We start from the raw sequence: 20,993 nt of genomic DNA on the forward strand, positions 1-20,993 counted from the left end.
TCCCACAAATAACAGCAGCTGAAATACAGGACTCTCTGAAAACTAGCGGTGTGGCTGTTTCAAGATGCACAATAAGAAGGCACTTGAAGAAAAATGGGCTTGCCAGAAGAAAGCCATTACTGCGCAAATGCCACAAAGTATCTTGCCTACAGTACGCTAAACAGCACAGAGACAAGCCTCAAAACTTCTGGAACAACGTAGTTTGGAGTGATGAGACCAAAAGTGAACTTTTTGGCCACAACCATAAACATTACATTTGGATAGAGTTCAACAAGGCCTATGATGAAAGGAACATTATTCCTAATGTAAAGCATGGAGGTGGATCGCTGATGTTTTTGGGATGTGTGAGCTACAAAGGCACAGGAAACTTGGTCAGAGTTGAAGGAAAGATGAATGCAGCACGTTATCAGCAAATATTGGAGACAAATTTGCACTCATCAGCCCGGAAGCTGCGCATGGGATGTACTTGGACGTTCCAACATGACAACGATCCAAAACACATGGCCAAGTGGATCTGTCATTGGCTACAGCAGAACAAAGTGTAGGTTCTGGAGTGGCCATCTCAGTCTCCTGACCTCAATATCATTGAGCCACTCTGGGGAGATCTCAAGCACGTTGTTCATGCTAGACAGGCCAGGAATTTACAGGAACTGGAGGCTTTTTGCCAAGAAGAGTGGGCAGCTTTACCATCTGAGGAAATAAAGAACCTCATCCACAACTACCACAAAAGACTTCAAGCTGTCATTGATGTTAGAGGGGGCAATACACGATATTAAATGGGGTATGTGAACTTCTGATGGCTAAATGACTTCACCCAACCACTACCCATGAGTGGAGAAAAAGTTTTGGCATTATCATTCATATTCTCTGAAAACTGTCCAAGAAAACAAAAATTCTGCCGGGGTATGTAAACTTTTGTTGGAAGGGGGCACTTGGGATATTATATCCTTCAAAGGAGCATACAGGTCTTTGCACAGTAGGGACATTAGTACTTTCTATGGGACACTTCAATTTTTTTATGGGAAGGGAGTAATCATAGTAACGACACCATTTTTTAAATATTGGGGTCAGTGTTCCACATCACAGGTGCACGAAGAGTGTGGAGTTTTTGTAGGTTAGGAATAGATGGAGAAGGCTGCGGAAATGTGAGAAGTCAAATGTGTTTTTGTTGTAATTTCTGCAGACGAGTCATTGCTGGAGAAGTTGTCATTTTGGTCTGGGCCGGATGGAAAAGTGAGCGACCTGAATCAGAAAGACGATCATCTGTGCGTTACTATATATAACTTACTGTAATCACGTGTATGTTCTGCGGGACTGATATCTACCAATATACAGTTACTGTAAGGTGGTAACATTGCTCTTTAGTAGCGTTTTTTCTTTTTTTTTTATTAGCTTAATTAACACAGCTTAATGTGTTTCAGTCATTGTGTAGTAGGTGTATGGTATCATTGGTCTTTGTATAGAATGTTTTGTAGAGGTAATGATATTGTAATATTATGTATTCGCTGTGTAGTGGTGATGTTAGTGGACATCGTGTAGCAGTATTGTTTTGGCCTTTTACAGTAGTAATTTTGATAATATTGGTCTTTGCATTGTGTGTTTTTGGTTAGCAGCAGCGATATACTTTAATTATATACAGTTGTGCTCAAAAGTTTACATACCCCGGCAGAATTTTTGCTTTCTTGGCCTTTTTTCAGAGATAACGTGCTGCATTCATCTTTCCTTCAACTCTGACCAAGTTTCCTGTACCTTTGTAGCTTACACATTCCCAAAACATCAGTGATCCACCTCCGTGCTTTACAGTAGGAATGGTGTTCCTTTCATCCTAGGCCTTGTTGACCTCTCTCCAAATGTCACTTTATGGTTGTGGCTAAAAAGATCAATTTTGGTCTCATCAATCCAAATTACCTTGTTCCAGAAGTTTTGAGGCTTGTCTCTGTGCTGTTTAGCATATTGCAGGCAAGATACTTTGTGGCATTTGCGCAGTAATGGCTTTCTTCTGGCAACTCGACCATGCAGCCCATTTTTCTTCAAGTGCCTTCTTATTTTGGATCTTGAAACAGCCACACCACTAGTTTTCAGAGAGTCCAGTATTTCAGCTGATGTTATTTGTGGGTTTTTCTTTGCATCCCGAACAATCTTCCTGGCGGAAGACATTTTTGTTGGTCTACCTGAGTGTCCGTGGTTTTGTTTTTAGAGAGCTCCTGATTTTCCATTTGTTAATCACAGTTTGAACGCTGATGACTGGCATTATCAATTCCTGGGATATCTTTTTGTAACCTTTTCCTGTTTTATACAATTCAACTACCTTTTCCCGTAGATCCATTGACAATTCTTTTGCTTTCCCCATGACTCACAATCCAGAAACGTCATTGGCTGGATGAAAGATGCTAGAGTCTGTCTGGATCCCGGAAACTCACTCAGCTTTTATGCACACACTGATTACAAGCAAACAGATCACAGGTTACCTTTAGTAGCCATTCAAACCCATTTGTGTCAACTTCTGTGCATGTTATCATGATATAAACTTTTGATTAGTGTCATTTGGATGTTTTGGGTTGTTGTTATGATTTAAAAAGAGAAAACACAGTAGTTTGACAATAAATGGCTTCACCCAACCACTAACCATGAGTGGAAAAAAAGTTTTGGTGTTATCATTGATACTCTCTAAAAAAGTCCAAGAAAGCATAAATTCTGCCGTGGTATGTAAACTTTTGAGCACAACTGTATGTATAGATGCTATTTTAAATGACTTTAGGGTGGTCGTGTGGGGAGACATGCACTTTGGGTCTTGGGCCCCTGATCTTTTATTACCCTAGCAACGCCCCTGCAGTACTGTGTGTTTAAATGTCCGTGTTTCTGGAGTGGTATTTATGTTTGTAAGTAACCTCAGTTATGGTGCCATATCTAAGCAGTAAGCTTGGTTTTAGCACTGTATTGATGTAGTATTCTAGATTCTGTTACCATATGTATGCAGTAAGCTTGGTTCTGTTTCTGTATCTCTGTAGTAAGCTCTGTTGTGCTCCCTTATCTCTGTAGTAATACGGTTGTACTCCCTTATCTCTGTAGTAAGCTCAGTTCTGTTCCGATATCGCTGTAGTAAGCTTGGTTCTGCTTCCATATCTCTGTAGTAAGCTCTGTCCTTCTCCCATATCTCTGTAGTAAGCTCGGTTCTGCTCCCTTCAAGTCAGTTATGTGCCATATCTAAACAGTAAGCTTGGTTTTAGCACTGTATCGATGTAGTAATCTAGATTCTGGTACCATATGTATGCCGTAAGCTTGGTTCTGTTCCTGTATCTCTGTAGTAAGCTCGGTTGTGCTCCCTTATCTCTGTAGTAAGCTTGGTGCTGCTCCCATATCTCTGTAGTAAGCTCAGTTCTGCTCCCATATCTCTGTAGTAAGCTCAGTTCTGCTCCCATATCTCTGTAGTATGCTCGATTCTGCTCCCATTTCTCTGTAGAAAGCTCGGTGCTGCTCTCGTATCTCTGTAGTAAGCTCGGTTTTGCTCCCATATCTCTGTAGTAAGCTCGGTGCTGCTCCCATATCTCTGAAGTAATCTTATTTCTGCTTCTTTATCTCTGTAGTAAACTCGATTCTGCTCCCATATCGCTGAAGTAAGCTATGTTCTGCTCCCATATTTCTGAAGTAAGCTCAGTTCTGCTCCCATATCTCTGTAGTAATCTCTGTTCTGTTCCATTATCTCTGTAGTAAGCTTGGTTCTGCTCCTATATCTCTGTAGTAAGCTCAGTTCTGCTCCCATATCTCTGTAGTCAGCTCAGTTCTGCTCCCATATCTCTATAGTAAGTTCAGTTCTGCTCCCATATGTTTGTAGTAACTCGGTTCTGCCCCCATATCTCTGTAGTAAGTTTGGTTTTGCTCCCCTGTCTCTGTAGTAAGCTTGGTTCTTCTCCCATATCTCTGTGGTAAACTTGGTTCTTCTCCCATATCTCTGTGGTAAGCTTGGTTCTTCTCCCTTATCTCTGTAGTAAGCTCAGTACGGCTTCCATATCTCTGTAGTAAGCTCGGTTCTACTCCCGTATCTCTGCAGAAAGCTAGGCTCTGCTCCTATATCTCTGTGGTAAGATCGGTTCTGCTCCCGTAGCTCTGTAGTAAGCTTGGTTCTGCTCCCATATCTCTGTTGTGAGCTGGGTTCTGCTCTCATATTTCTGTAGTAAGTTCGGTTCTGCTCTGATATCTCTGTAGTAAGCTTGGTTCTCCTTCCTTATCTCTGTAATAAGCTTGGTTCTGCTCCCATATCTCTGTAGTAAGCTTGGTTCTCCTTCCTTATCTCTGTAGTAAGCTTGGTTCTGCTCCCATATCTCGTAGTAAGCTTGGTTCTGCTCCCTTATCTCTGTAGTAAGCTCAGTATGGCTTCCATATCTCTGTAGTAAGCTCGTTTCTACTCCCGTATCTCTGTAGAAAGCTCGGTTCTGCTCCTATATCTCTGTAGTAAGATCGGTTCTGCTCCTGTAGCTCTGTAGTAAGCTTGGTTCTGCTCCCATATCTCCATAGTAAGCTGGGTTCTGCTCTCATATTTCTGTAGTAAGCTCGGTTCTGCTCCCATATCTCTGTAGTAAGCTTGGTTCTCCATCCTTATCTCTGTAGTAAGCTCAGTTCTGCTCCCATATATCTGTAGTTAGGTCCTTTCAGTTCCCTTATCTCTGTTGTAAGTGCCGTTCAGTTCTCATGTCTTGTCTCTGTTACAGTATCTATATAGGCAGTAACCTTGGTTCTGCTCCCATATCTATGCAGCAGGCTGCGTTCTGTTCCTATATCTGTGTATCAACCTTTTTTAAAGCCTGTTATCCCTGCCTCTTTAATGCAGTGGCCAGAGATAAGCAGACCAAGGGCGGACCACCACGACTCCTGGACCCTCCATCCCCCACCACGGCTGAAAAAAGCCAGCCAGCCCCTGGTCCTTTTTGATGATTTCTTAATGGAAGTTACTTGCCCATGGGGTGAAAAAAAAATACATAAATGTCAGCAAGATACTTTAAACTGATTTATCATGCTTTGAAAGTTTTGCCAATGATGCCACTTTTTTTGCAGATAATAAACTGATACTTTTGACAGTATTATGTATGAATCCCCTCCATTTCTTCACAAGTATATCATACCGTATTAACATATTATCATTTTATTCCATCTGAACTTTACTGATATTGTCCACTTTTTTCCATAGACATCCAGAAGTCTCACAAAAAGCATTTATATGACAAAACTGAGAAATTGATTGAGAACAAACCACCAGGATCTAACCAAGGAGAGGAAAGTTTTTCATTCTCCGTACGTTATGTGAACCTTATCATTGTCCCTACCGATAACTTCAGGGATCGCACTGAGAATGAGCTCCTACAGACCGGAGTAAAACATGAGGAATACATAAAAGAAGCCCAAGATGAAGTAGGGCACATTTCCCCCAGCAAAATGTTTCGCCGGTGTCAGCAGTCCAGACTCGTGCCACAAATGGTAATGGTGAGTGGAGTGCCCGGTGTAGGGAAGACCACCCTGATGCAGAAGTTTGTCTATGACTGGACAAGGGGTGATATCTATCAAAGATTCTCCTTTGTCTTTTTCTTTAAATTCCGGGAACTCAACAAACTGGATAATGTTAGTCTGGAGACCATGATCCTTCATCAGTACCCACATCTGGCACCGCAGCTCGGGACCATCTTGAAGGATCCAGAGAAGCTTCTTTTTATATTTGATGGCTTAGATGAAAGTCTTCATGCAATGGATTTCTCATCCAATCACTTGTGCCCTCATCCTAAACTGCTCAAACCTTGTGGCCAGATTGTCGTTAGTTTGGTGAAAAAGTCTCTTCTGAATGGTTGTTCTGTTCTGATGACCAGTCGCCCAACCAGACTGGCATCTATAAATTGTAGTGTTTTCCAGCGAACAGTAGAAATTATTGGATTTTTTCCAGAAGAACGACAGATGTACTTTGAAAATTTCTTCTCTAACCCTGAACTGGCAGAAAAGGCTTTTAGTTATGTGAAGCAGAATGAGACGTTGTACACGTTCTGTTACATCCCATCCTACTGCTGGATCATCTGTACAGTGTTATCCAGGAGCTTCCAAACCACAAGTAGTGATCAGCAGATGTCATTATTACCCAAAACTGTGACACAACTGTTTGCCATATTTATCGCCAACATCCTGTCCAATCACAGTCTGCACAAAAGTGATGAAAGTGAAGCTCAGCAGCTCCTGCGCTCCATCGGGTGGATGGCAGAACATGGGGTAATGAATCACTTGATTATTTTTGATTACCGAGATCTGGAATCCTTCCATGTGGACAATAAGTCAAAGCTTTTATCAAGTTTTCTGATGGAATCAGATGATCCTGTGACCTATTCTTTCTTGCATCTCACTGTGCAGGAATTCTTCTCAGCCTTGGTGCATTATGCAGATTTTTCTGAGAAATTACAGAAATCACTAAAAGATGCCAAATCCTTTTCTGATGGACGCTGTGAAATATTTCTTCGGTTCCTGTGTGGTCTATCAGATAACTCCACAAGGTCTATACTAACTTCATATCTGGATGGACAAGCAGCTCAGGCCTCCACTGATGTCATCACTTGGATAAAGGACTTAATTCCAGAAAAACAGGGACTGATAGAAATTGCAGACAGCAAGCGTTGTCTTCTCAATATATTCTTTTATTTGTTTGAAACCCGTAATAAGCCTCTAGTGCGGGAATCATTAAAATCTCACAGAAGTTTTGATCTTTCTCATATTCGCATATCGGCTTTAGATTGTACGGTGTTAGCATTTATTCTAGAAACCTGCACAAACATAGAAAGACTCGATCTAACCTCGTGTTACTTAGACAATGAAGGATTAAAAAGACTTGCACCAGCTTTACACAATCTACAGAATCTGAGGTAAAATACTACTATTTTGTTTCATCCTGTGGATTTTTTAAAAATTTGTTTATTAATTGGATATCTATTGTGAAAATCCCATTTTGATCAAGACAATCGCGGTATCACAGCTTAATGATCCTTTTAGAATAGAAATTTTAAATCCTTCAAAACAATCGGTGTGGCCTTCAGTAGGCACCATAGGAGTTACCAGAGCCTAATATACAAGATACAGCATTTCAGCTCTGAGACGTATTAGTAACGTAAGGTACAATTAGATGGGCCAATTTCAGTCTAATAAAGAATACATATCAAGTATATGTGAGTTGACCGGCGCTTGTTTACAAAGGCTAATGAATAGCCTCTGTGTCTGTACTGTTACATACTTAGGCAGTTAACTGGTTCATGCAGCTTTACATGAACACCCGAGCCTTACACTATGGCTGGTCCAAATAACTAAAGCAATTGTTACCATCCACCTCTCGTGTCTCCCCTTTTCCTCATAGATTGTAAGCTTGCGAGCAGGGCCCTCATTCCTACTGGTATCTGTTTTGAACTGTGATTTCTGTTATGCTGTAATGTCTATTGTCTGTATAAGTCCCCTCTATAAGTTGTAAAGCGCTGCGGAATATGTTGGCGCTATATAAATAAAATTATTATTATTATTATTATTATTATTATTACTGATGACAACAGAACAATCGTTTAATATGATGATTTTGTCCCCCCATACAACACTATGCTATAAGCAGCACATCCCATGTTTGAATAGGGAGATCTGCTGTCAATACTGATTATAATTTTTCTGCCAACATAAATAATCCAATCACCCATAAAAAATAATTTAGCTCTCAGGAACTGATAATTGGCTACACAAATTCTTTCATCCAGCTTTATGACAATTGTACATTCTGTGTATTTCAATAATCCCTGATTTATAACACACCATAAAGTGAGGACATTACTCAGAATTCTACATTTTTAGAACATGGATTTGGTGTCAGAGGACATAACATACAAAGATATGAACAAAATGTTTGGTTCCTTTCTGTCAAAGTAAGAAAAGCCAACAATGGTCAATGAAATGGCTTGAAATTGACAAAGTAATTTTCAATTTAAATTTACAGTATAACTAATGACAATCAGACATTGCTTGTGAATTGTGGGTTCAACAGAAAAATGTAAAAACTAATGGTCTGGACAAAAGGACAAAAATGATGGCACCCCTAGAAAATATTGAAAATAATTTTACCATAGAGGCATGTTTAACTAAGATGTGTACTGTAATTAGTTTGACTGGTGTCTACAAACTTGTATCCAGTCATTTGCCTTTTTCTAAATGTATACTCAAAAAGAACAACAAGCAGTCATAGAATCCAAAACAACCAAATTTTATTGTATAAACACAGACAAAATATATAGTGAGATAAAATGACCAGACAATAGTCACATATTGAACCCCAAAGTGGCCATAGATAAAGACAGGAGTCACGTGAAAAATGGCAGTAGCAAGCACATCACCTTAAACCGATGGTATGTAGTCGCAGGGACCCCGATCCACCCCATATGTGACTGCTTATCAGGAGGGATTAGTTGCTCTATTTACCTATGGGCTATTATTTTTGCTGCTATACATTTCATACGGCACTTTATATGGTCACCTATATGATTGCACTGTGGGGACTGCCGTACCTTGGGCTTTAAACATGTTGTTGATGACGCCCTGTGTCATCTTTTAGCCCTTCTTGGCACTATTTGTCTGGTCATTTTATCTCACTATATATTTTGTCTGTGTTTATACAATAAAATTTGGTTGTTTTGGATTCTATGACTGCTTGTTGTTCTTTTTGAGTATATATTGTGGTTTGCAGTTATCTTTCTGTCCATGCTTGGGTGTTGTGGACATACATTTTGAACTACATGACCATGTATTTACATAATTATAAGGTCTTTACAGTGTGATTTCTACTGTCCACCACCAATAATGATTATTGGAATTCTTTTTCATACTATTCGAAATGTGCAAAGTATTCACTGTGCTGTTTGTTATCATCATGTGTACTACACTGAACACAGAGCAAAGAAAATGAAGGCGAGAGTTGTTTCCAGAGATTATAAAGAAAATGATAAACAAGTTAAAGGGAAATGCTATAAGTCCATCTCCAAACAACTTGATGTTCCTGTTACTACAGTTGCACACATTATTAAGAAGTTTAAGGTTTACGGGACTGTATACAACCTCCCTGGGCGTGGCCTCAAGAGGAAAATTGATGACAAATTGAAGACACGGATAATACGAATGGTAACAAAAGAGCCCAGGACAACTTCCAAAGATAATAGAGGTGAACTCCAAGGTCAAGAAACATTAATGTCAGATTGTACCATCTGGTGCTGTCTTGGCTAAAGTGAACTTCATAAAAGATGACCATGAAGGAAACCACTGTTGAAAGCAAATCCTAAACAAGCGAGACTGGAATTTACTAAAATACATATTGACAAGCCAGAAAGCTTCTGGGAGAATGTCCTTTGGGCAGATGAGACAAAACTTTCTTTTTGGCAAGTTACATTACAGATGCAAAAATGAATCACACGAGGAAAAGGCATCTGGCAGAAGGGGTCTTGAATCTGTGCAGAGTACAAAGAAATCTCTAGGTTATCAAGCATTTCTGGGGCGAAACATCCTGCCCTGTGTCAGAAAGCTTGTTCTGAGTTGCAGGTCATGGGTCCTCCAACAGGATAATGACCAAACCACACAAGAGAAAACATCCAATAATCTCAAAGCATTGGACTCTTCTGAAGTGGTATCTATGAGCCCTGATCTAAATCCTACTGAACATCTGTAGAAGGCGCTGAGACCCGGTATTCTGAAGAAGACGCCTTCACATGTGAGACATAAGGAGCAGTTTGCTCACAAGGAGCTGCCAAAATGCATGTGAACGAGGTGGAGGGGGGCAGAAGTCTCACTGAACGTTACAGTGATTGCCCTAAAAAAGTTGTGCAACCAAATATTACATTAAGAGAACCATTATTTTTGTCCACGCATTATTTTTCAGTAAATTTAATTTGAAAATTACTTTTGTCAGTTTCAAGTTATTTCAGTGACTATTGTGGGTTCTTCTTACTTTAACAGAAGGGAACCAACAATTTTGTACACGTTTGTAGCTTCTCGCATTCATGACTTCCACTGAACACAAAATGCGGTTTATACTTTTGACATTTATGGATTTAACGAAGAGCTGGGGACAATTCACAATCTACAGATTTTATACTAATGGACTTTGGCGCCTCAACCAGATTTCATCTTCTTATTCCTACAGTTTGGATAATAACAAGCTACCAGAATCTTCCTGCATCCAGTTGGCATCTGGAATTAAAAATAGCCGGTCGCTGAAAATACTTGACCTGTCTAATAACCGTCTGTATGGTCCTCACTTCAGTGACTTGATGGAGGCTCTGTCCAGTCCAGACTGCGGGGTAGAGGAATTACTGTGAGTATAAAAGATGAACAGAACAGAGACTTGGGGTGAACATGTTACGCATTGATTTTATTCTATTTTATGTTCTGCTCCTTTATGTCGAAGATAAGCTTGACAAAGAGCCATAGTGATGCACCATTTATAATATTATATAACACGTACACTCACCGGCCACTTTATTAGGTACACCATGCTAGTAACGGGTTGGACCCCCTTTTGCCTTCAGAACTGCCTCAATTCTTCGTGGCATAGATTCAACAAGGTGCTGGAAGCATTCCTCAGAGATTTTGGTCCATATTGACATGATGGCATCACACAGTTGCCGCAGATTTGTCGGCTGCACATCCCAAAGATGCTCCATACAAGGCAGGATGGATCCATGCTTTCATGTTGTTTACGCCAAATTCTGACCCTACCATCCGAATGTCGCAGCAGAAATCGAGACTCATCAGACCAAGCAACGTTTTTCCAATCTTCTACTGTCCAATTTCGATGAGCTTGTACAAATTGTAGCCTCAGTTTCCTGTTCTTAGCTGAAAGGAGTGGTACCCGGTGTGGTCTTCTGCTGCTGTAGCCCATCTGCCTCAAAGTTCGACGCACTGTGCGTTCAGAGATGCTCTTAGGCCTACCTTGGTTGTAACGGGTGGCGATTTGAGTCACTGTTGCCTTTCTATCAGCTCGAACCAGTCTGCCCATTCTCCTCTGACCTCTGGCATCAACAAGGCATTTCCGCCCACAGAACTGCCGCTCACTGGATTTTTTTTCTTTTTCGGACCATTCTCTGTAAACCCTAGAGATGGTTGTGCGTGAAAATCCCAGTAGATCAGCAGTTTCTGAAATACTCAGACCAGCCCTTCTGGCACCAACAACCATGCCACGTTCAAAGGCACTCAAATCACCTTTCTTCCCCATACTGATGCTCGGTTTGAACTGCAGGAGATTGTCTTGACCATGTCTACATGCCTAAATGCACTGAGTTGCCGCCATGTGATTGGCTGATTAGAAATTAAGTGTTAACAAGAAGTTGGACAGGTGTACCTAATAAAGTGGCCGGTGAGTGTATAACAGATCAGAGAGTGCAGTTAAGCCCCTCGTAATGGTTACATTTCATGCATTATAGATTGGCTGAATAATCTCTTTATGTATATGATTGGCATAAGTTTGTGTAAAGAAGAGAAAGGTCTTCTAAGCCACATGATGTGCCTATTACATAATACTTCACTTGTTCCTTGTGAAGGAATATGTTGTGGAATTATTGATGACTGTTCCCATTGCAATCCAAAAGTGATGGCAGCGCAGGCAAGACTTCCTGGATGTCAGGTTGTACAGTGAGAACGGACAGAGAGTTTGCTGGACAACAGGCAAACACGTGAAGCAGGAAATAACCTGAGGACTCAAAGCCAGAAGATTTGGTGAACCTGCAAACTGAATACTAGCTTGGTGAGATACGCTGTTGCAGCAGCGTTTACAGTGTGAACGACACCATTGGAATGTCCATTATGATTTTGGTAAATGAAGGGTTCATTGTCAGGTCTGAGCCAGGAAGCAAACCAGATAGTAGAGAAACAGCAGTTTGCCAGCTGGGAGAACTGAATACTGAGGAAAAGTACAAAGCACATGGTTACTGAACACAGAGATGACTTTATACTCAGACAAGTGAAAGGAAAGAGGAATACGGTGTATCCTGGGAGCTGCCGTTAAGAGGTTAATCGAGACAGTAAGTATAAAAAACCTCCAAATTATTGCATCGGGTTTCAGAGTAGAACCTACTCCTTCCTCTGGCACAGAGGGCTCTCAGTCGACCTTAAAGACCTCAGGTGTTAATTTCACTGGAGGTCACCAGGCACCATGTGCAACTCAACGTGGACAACAGCAAAGGGCAGCAGCCACAGGGGAAAAAAGCAGAGCCCAGACAGGTGAATAAGAATCTCATAGGAAAAACTACTGTTTGGTCTTCTTTTTGTAACATTATAGTACATTTATTTTAAAGGGGCCAAAGACGTACAGGTGCTTCTCACAAAATTAGAATATCATCAAAATGTTACTTTATTTCAGTCCTTCAATTCAAAAAGTGAAACTCATATATTATATAGAGTCATTACAAACAATGTGATCTATTTCAAGTGTTTATTTCTGTTAATGTTGATGATTATGGCTTACAGCCAATGAAAACCCAAAAGTTATCTCAGTAAATTAGAATAATTAACAAAAAACACCTGCAAAGGCTTCTTAAGCATTTAAAAAGTCCCTTAATCAGTTTCAGTAGGCTCCTCAATCATGGGGAAGACTGCTGACCTGACAGATGTCCAGAAGGCAGTCATTGACACACTCCACAAGGAGGGCAAGCCACAAAAGTTCATTGCTTAAGAAGCTGGCTGTTCACAAAGTGCTCTATCCAAGAATATTAATGGAAAGTGGAGTGCAAGGAAAAAATGTAGTAGAAAAAGATGCACAAGCAACCGAGATAACCGCAGCATTGAAAGGATTGTTAAGAAAAGGCCATTCATAAATTTGGGGGAGATTCACAAGGAGTTCTTCTGCTGGAGTCGTTGCTTCAAGAGCCACCACACACAGACGTATCCAGGAAATGGGCTACAAGTGTCGCATTCCTTGTGTCAAGCCACTCCTCATTACCAATAGCCAACGCCAGAAGCGTCTTACCTGGGCCAAGGAGTAAAAGAACTGGACTGTTGCTCAGTTGTCCAAGGTGTTGTTTTCAGATGAAAGTAAATTTTGCATTTCATTTGGAAATCATGGTCCCAGAGTCTGGGGAAAGAGAGGCACACAATCCAAGCTGCTTGAGGTCTAGTGTGAAGTTTCCACAATCAGTGATGGTTTGGGGAGCCGGGTCATCTGCTGGTGAAGGTCCACTGGGTTTTATCAAGACCAAAGTCAGCGCAGCCGTCCACTAGGAAATGTTAGAGCACTTCATGCTTCCCTCTGTCAACAAGCTTTTTGGAGATGGAAATTTCATTCTCCAGCAGGATTTGGCACCTGTCCACATTGCCAAAAGCACCAATACCTGGTTTATAAACAACAGTATCACTGTGCTTGGTTGGCAAGCAAACCGCCTGACCTTAGCCCTATAGAGAATCTATGGGGTATTGTCAAGAAGAAGATGAGACACCAGACCCAACAATGCAGAAGAGCTGAAGGCTGCTATCAAAACAACCTGGGCTTCCATAACACCTCAGCAGTGCCACAAGCTGATTGCCTCCATGTCAGGCCACACCGATGCAGTAATTGATGCAAAGGGAACCCCGACCAAGTATTGAGTGCATTTACTGAACATACATTTCAGTAGGCCAACATTTTGGATTTTAAAATTATTTTTCAAGCTGGTGTTATAAAGTATTCTAATTACCGTATATACTCGAGTATAAGCCGAGGCACCTACTTTTTCCACAGAAAACTGGGTAAGCTTATTGACTTGAGTGTAAGTCGGGTATGGATTCTCCCCTCATCCTTGCCCTGCTATGCATGGCTCCCCTGTCTTGTCCTGTATGTGGCTCCCCCTGTCCTGCTATGCATGGCTCCCCTGTCCGGTCCTGGTATGTGGCTCCCTGTCCTATCATGGTATGTGGCTCCCATCGTCCTGTCTTGGTATGTGGCTCCCCCTGTTATATGCATGACTCCTCTGGTCCCACATGGCTCAGCTCCCCTGGTCCCGCATTGCTCAACTCCCCCAGTCCCGCTTTGCTCATCTCCCCTGGTCCTGCATTGCTCGGCTCCCCTTGTCCCACATTGCTCGGCTCCCCCGATCCCGCATTGCTCGGCTCCCCCGGTCCCGCATTGCTCGGCTCCCCCGGTCCCGCATTGCTCGGCTTCCCGGTCCCGCATTGCTCGGCTCCCCTGTCCCCATCGCTCAGCTCCCCCCCTTTCCCTGGTTGTATGCATGTGAGTCACCCCACGGGCCAGGGGGTACACGGTACCGGGTCTGGTGTTCACAGGGGGATATCACTGTGGCTGCGACCCGGTCCGTGACCCTGGGCACCCATGTAAAAGGGGAAGGTCTTTAAAGGGATAAAGTTTATATTCGTGACACCACCTGTGGTATTCGGTCAGTGGGGACAGACGCTGCTTTAAAGGGTCCACTGGGGTGATGTTATGGCAGCTAGATGGTATAACTTCCCACAGGTGAAGTGTATCCCCAGGGCTCCCGGTGTGTGGATGGTGAATGGCTCAGAGAAAGACGAGGACACAAGGTTGCAGTCTCTTTACCTTTACTGAAGACTTCAGCGTCCACAGTCCAGAGCACCAGATCACAGGGCAGGCAGAGAAGTCTGGGCAGTCCAGAGATAAGCAAGTTCCCCTGGGTAAGTCAGGTGGGAGCCTACCACTCTGCGCTTTCTGTCTCAAAGTCCCTGCTGCCACTAAGTGTCTCATCAAAGTCTTTAGTCGTTCTGCTGTCCTAGGACAGGTACCTGTATGGCAGGCAACTCGAGCCGTGTGAACTGGGGTCTGTTCTCGGTGACTCCAGGCTCCTAGGTGCTGCTGTACCCCAGGTAATTATGGGCAAAGTCCTTGTAGAACAATACCCTCCGGTTCTGCTCTGTGTTTTATAATCCATAAAAGCCTCGGGCTACCGGTACCCGGATTCTTGCACTGAAACTCTTCAGAGGCCTGCTTGTGGCCTCCTGGAGCTCTCACTTTCCTCTGTGCTCCTCTCCTGTCTGTCCTCACACACAGACTCCTACTACCAACTGAACTCACTCCGCCTCCAAACCAAGATCTTTATTCAGGGATAGCTGCCCTAAAACAGGGCTTGGAGCTCCCCCTCCTGGCCTGAAAGTGGAAGGTGTTGTGTGTGTAAACCTACCAAAGGAAATCTCACTTGTCTCCAGACATACAGTAGCACTATCCTCCCTGAGAGGAAGACAGCACTACTGTGGTACCCGGACTCCTGGGGTGCCACACATGGCTCACATTGCCCCCCCATCATACTCACCCTCATTATGCCTGCATCTCCGACCCTGCATTGCCGTTGTCCGTCGGCTCTCCTCTGCTCAGCGGTCACGTGGTACCGCTCATTAAAGTCATGAATATGCGCTCCACGCCTATGGGAATGGAGACGCGTTCATATTCATCACCTTAATGAGCGGTACCACGTGACCGCTCAGCACAGGAGAGGAGAGCTGCCGGCGCCGTGACAACGGAGATGCAGGGACGGAGATGCAGCCACATAGATGCAGCGACGGAGGGTGAGTATGATGTCCGCACCCCCTCCCTCGCCAGCGTTCTGGACAATTGACTCGTGTATAAGCCAAGATGGGCGTTTTGAGCACAAAAAATTGTGCTGAAAATCACGGCTTATACACGAGTATGAGTATATACGGTAACTGAGATAATGACTTTTGAGTTTTCATTGGCTGTAAGCCATAATCATCAACATTAACAGAAATACACCTGAAATAGATCACGCTATATAATATATGAGTTTCACTTTTTGTATTGAAGAACTGAAATAAATTAACTTTGTGATGATATTCCAATTGTGGAGAAGCACCTGTAGCACCATGAACAATAAAGGTAAAATGTTGGATATACCATAAAAATGAGCAACATAAGTATAGCGAAAATGCTCAGGGAGTGGGGGACACAGCTTGTAAAGTGCTGTGATCACCAACAATCACCCTCCAGCGTGCGTTTCGTAACTGCTTCTTCATGGAGTCATGTTAAACAAATGTAAAAAAAAAAAAAAGAAGTATACTACCTATGAATATCATTGCCTTCCATTCATCATTTAGAATTTTTTGCTGGATGGCGCAAGACTTTGTTGAATTAGTACAGATACAGTCTTGTACTTCTCTGAATCAGTCCTACCTTTTTAGCTCCTGGTTGTTCATTGCTACTTGTTTTAATCTCTGCTTATGTTTTCTGACTTTTCTTACGGATCCTGACTTTGACCTTGTAAGTGATGACATTTTCCATATTGACAATATTCTGTTTTCTTACTAACCCTCTGGAGGCGTCACCCACATCTCATCTTCTTATTCTTACAGTCTAAGTGTTAATCGTCTGCCACACACGGCTTGCATCCAGTTGGCATCTTTAATAAGGAATAACCATTCCCTGGAGATACTTGACTTATATAATAATCATCTGAATGGTCCTCACTTCAGTGAACTGGTGGAGGCTCTGTCCAGTCCAGACTGCAGGATAAAGGTAATATGGTAAGTAAAAGAGACGTGTACAGGACGGAGACGTGTATGGACAAGTTATAAAGGGATTTTCTGCTCCACATCATTGTTATGTCTATGAGACTACACCTCGTTATATGATATCTCTACTAATGTCTGGCTGTCTCGTCTCCTCACATCACTTCTCTCTCTCTGGCATGTGGAGGTTGTATGAAATGTTATCTTTCTCTATTAATATTGCTATTCCACTATTATGAAGAGATAAGAGAACGAATGTGTGTAGCACAGAGAAAGTGATCGTACTGAACAAACACAGCACTAATATATATATAATGCATCAAGGAAAATTTCTATTAAATTACTGTTCAATTATTTACATCAGGGTAACTCATGATGTCAGGATTAACACAAATACAGAATAATAATAATTAGCGTACATGATGCGAAGCACATCTATGGTATAAACGTTTTTTCTATCAAACACCACCTCATTACTGGTATAAGAGTCCTAGGAAATGATTAGCATATATGTATTTATTGCACCAGCTCTTAGTGCCACTCTGGGTCCTAACATCACCAACCATCCATACTACATACTTTGTTTTGTGCTGGACGACATGACAACTCAGTGTGGGGCAGGAACTTGGAGTGTGCATGCCCAGAGTGTTGGTAAGTGCACCACACCCGGGACCTAGCACAGAAAAGTACTTGTTAGTCCTTCTAGCATCCACCATTCCCACCTCTGCCCCCCATCCCTGTTACACAATTGCGTGAAGGCAGTGGATTACCAGATCGGCCAGGAACTTACTAAAGGTAACCATTGCTGCTACCTTATTTCTCCTATAGGAGACTCTCGATTCCACTATATGTTTAAATACTGTAGTATTGCTGTATATCGTATAAGAGGCAACTTGGGACAGCAACATGGAACAGAATAGCGGAGTTGGATTTGTGTGTTGGCACTTCCGTACAGAGTGAAATGGTGCAGGATTACTCGAGTGACACCTTGGTAAAGAGCTGAGAAGTAGGAGTTTCTGGTGACGTGGCACCAAATATCTGAATACTCAGGCGGCAATCCACTTCCTGAGCTTGCCTGAGGCATGAAATTAGAATGGTACTCTGGATTGCCATGCCTAACCATCACGATGAAGAACTGGGATAGCCAGCAGCAAAAGGAGGAAATTGTGCCCAGTGCTGGATCCTGAAGGGGTGAGTAAAAGTCTCCTTGTGACCATCCCAGATGAGATTGATAGAGAAGATGCTTAGCACTGAACTTCTTAAAGGGAACCTGTCACCCCCAAAATGGCTGGTGAGGTAAGCTCATCGGCATCAGGGGCTTATCTACAGCATTCTGTAATGCTGTAGATAAGCCCCCGATGTTACCTGAAAGAGGAGAAAAAGACGTTGGATTATACTCACCCAGGGGCGGTCCCGGTGCGGTCAGGTCGGATGGGTGTCTCCGGTCCGCTCCGGCGCCTCCCATCTTCATTCCATGACGTCCTCTTCGGGTCTTTACGCCGCAGCTACGGCGCAGGCGTACTTTGTCTGCCCTGTTGAGGGCAGAGCAAAGTACTGCAGTGCGCAGGTGCCGGAAAGGTCAGAGAGGCCCGGCGCCTGCGCACTGCAGTACTTTGCTCTGCCCTCAACAGGGCAGACAAAGTACGCCTGCGCCGGAGCAGCGGCGTAAAGACCCGAAGAGGACGTCATGGAATGGGAGGCGCCGGAGCGGACCTGAGACACCCATCCGACTGGACCGCACCGGGACCGCCCCTGGGTGAGTATAATCTAATGTCTTTTTCTCCTCTTTCAGGTAACATCGGGGGCTTATCTACAGCATTACAGAATGCTGTAGATAAGCCCCTGATGCCGGTGAGCGTACCTCACCAGCCATTTTGGGGGTGACAGGTTCTCTTTAAGCAATTTTGGGACATTAATATCCTTTTTAGAAACCTAAATCCTTTAGGATTCTATCCTTTCCAATCCATTAAGATGATAAGCCACCGACAGACTCTCACACTTCAAGACCTGAATTCTTTTCATAGCACATACTAAGATATTCTGGAGACAGAGTAGAAAATTTTAGTGCAGTAGAACATTTGTTGATGGCCACCGGTTGCAATGGGAATTTTCAGAGTTGGAGGCAGTTTTCAATGGAAAATGACCACTTTGACTTACTAATTAACTTTAAATGGACTAATGAATCTTGGAGTAAGCCTTTTGCAAGCTGTGTTAAGATGAATGTTCCTAGCAGAGAGTCAGTATCTATCCCTAGGAGAAATTTTGGAGTGGGACTTTTGTGTTTATCTGCATTCCTCCTAGCTGCTGTCCCACTAAGGGTACCGTCACACAGTGCCATTTTCATCGCTACGACGGCACGATCCGTGACGTCGCAGCGTCGTATGATTATCGCTCCAGCGTCGTAGACTACGGTCACACTTTGCAATCACGGCGCTGGAGCGATGCCGAAGTCCCCGGGTAACCAGGGTAAACATCGGGTTACTAAGCGCAGGGCCTCGCTTAGTAACCCGATGTTTACCCTGGTTACCAGCGTAAACGTAAAAAAAACAAACAGTACATACTTACATTCCGGTGTCTGTCCCCGGCGTTCTGCTTCTCTGCACTGTGTAAGCACCATAGCCGGAAAGCAGAGCGGTGACGTCACCGCTGTGCTCGCTTTCCGGCCGGCAGGCGCTCACAGTGCAGAGAAGCTGAGACGCCGGAGGACAGACACCGGAATGTAAGTATGTACTGTTTGTTTTTTTTACGTTTACGCTGGTAACCAGGGTAAACATCGGGTTACTAAGCGCGGCCCTGCGCTTAGTTACCCGATGTTTACCCTGGTTACAAGCGAACACATCGCTGGATCGGTGTCACACACAACGATCCAGCGATGTCAGCGGGTGATCAAGCGACGAAAGAAAGTTCCAAACGATCTGCTACGACGTACGATTCTCAGCGTGATGTCTGATCGCAGTAGCGTGTCAGACACAACGATATCGTAACGATATCGCTAGAACGTCACGAATCGTGCCGTCGTAGCGATTAAAATGGCACTGTGTGACGGTACCCTAACAGACAGTTTATAACTGAACCTCAGGCCGAATGTCACAGAGGTCTGTACAAACCTAGTCCACAGCAGGAAGTCAACTCAATGAGACAATGGGTAAAAGAAAACAAAGTTCTCAACCAAAGACAGAGAAGACAAGACATCTCGCATTTACCTCTGTAACAGTTATTTTGAAGCAGATGCGGCCTATTGTTCTGATTAACATTTAAAGAAAATGGGAAAATATTATTCCATGTATTAATCTTGCTTTCTCCATTGCTTTGAGGATAGTTTGCAAAAGCAAACAGAAATATTTTAAAAACTTTGCATACAGCCCTACATTATTTCAGAACAAACTGAACTGCACGATCTTAGACAGTATGGGCAGGAAGATCATGTAAACCGAAACTTTTGAAGAAAACTTGAGCCAACCTACTGAGGGTGAGCAAGACAACAGAATAAAGTGTAACCTCGTAGAGAAGTAAATCACCACAACCCAAATGGAAGTAATCTCTTGTGCAACAGGAAGGTCTGTGTCAAGGTCCAGGATTCTTGGCCAGTAGTTGCAGACGACCAAGAAGCTTGATGATAGGGATTGAATTGGACACGCTGAGTACAAGCTGCTATGAACTTTCTAACATCTTTATTAAGTTCAGTTCATTTGACTACAGACTGACAAAAAACAAATGAAGAATGGGACCAGGTGAAGACTTTCTGTTCTAGTGCTTTAGAGACAAAGTGTTAAGAAATTACCTGATTTGAAGTAAGTGAAAATGTGAGGGTGATCTCTTAAAGTGAGATCAAGATGATTGCTTGTACCTGACCTAATATAAGCTGAGTGCTAGCTTAGAGGCTAAGAATGCATCAGATACACAGACAGATACACTTCCTCTCTCAGCAAAGGCTTACACACAACTGCTTTATTCTGAACAAAGGAAGATACTCAAAACAGGAAATGGGGGAGGTCGAACAACTTCTGAATAGTTAGTGTCACTCTGATTGGTTCATTCCAACTTCGTTTCCAACTTCACTTCCATATATGGTATTCAGTCCAGTCCAGTGTCTTCACTCCTGCATTCTAGATTCCTTCCAGTGTGCTGCTGATCAGGAAATAGACTCCATCTTGCTACACCATATCTGAACTGACTTATATAAGGTTTAATAATTGATTTCATTAGCCATTTTCTCCTTCATAGTATTGCAACCACTAAGTGCAGCACCGGCAGGTAGCGTAGTCAGATGTCAGTACATGGGAGCAGCAGTATAGTTTGGAGGATACCGTATTTTTGGACTATAAGACGCACCGGACCATAAGACGCACCCCAAATTTTCAGAAGGAAAATAGGAAAAAAAACAGTCTGAATTCAGCTTACTGTGAAGGGGTTTCGGTACAGGTGTAGGAGTGGTTACAGGGGTTGTTCGGTAGTCAAGGCTGGTGCGGTGGCCTTCGGGAAATTCCATCCCA

General features: G+C 43.0%; 1 protein-coding gene across 3 annotated transcripts in view; it reads left to right on the forward strand.

The window, feature by feature from the left end:
• The window catches only part of LOC143770555 (NACHT, LRR and PYD domains-containing protein 3-like), a 149,840-nt gene that overhangs the window by 90,834 nt on the left and 38,013 nt on the right, over nucleotides 1–20,993 (forward strand). For all 3 annotated transcript variants that reach the window (XM_077260271.1, XM_077260281.1, XM_077260263.1), the window contains exons 7-9: nucleotides 5,183–6,887; nucleotides 10,184–10,354; nucleotides 16,345–16,515. In XM_077260271.1, coding sequence (XP_077116386.1) covers nucleotides 5,183–6,887; nucleotides 10,184–10,354; nucleotides 16,345–16,515 — 2,047 coding nt within the window. The remainder of the gene's footprint in view (nucleotides 1–5,182; nucleotides 6,888–10,183; nucleotides 10,355–16,344; nucleotides 16,516–20,993) is intronic.

Source organism: Ranitomeya variabilis, chromosome 1 (genome assembly GCF_051348905.1).
Source record: "Ranitomeya variabilis isolate aRanVar5 chromosome 1, aRanVar5.hap1, whole genome shotgun sequence".
NCBI lineage: Eukaryota > Metazoa > Chordata > Amphibia > Anura > Dendrobatidae > Ranitomeya > Ranitomeya variabilis.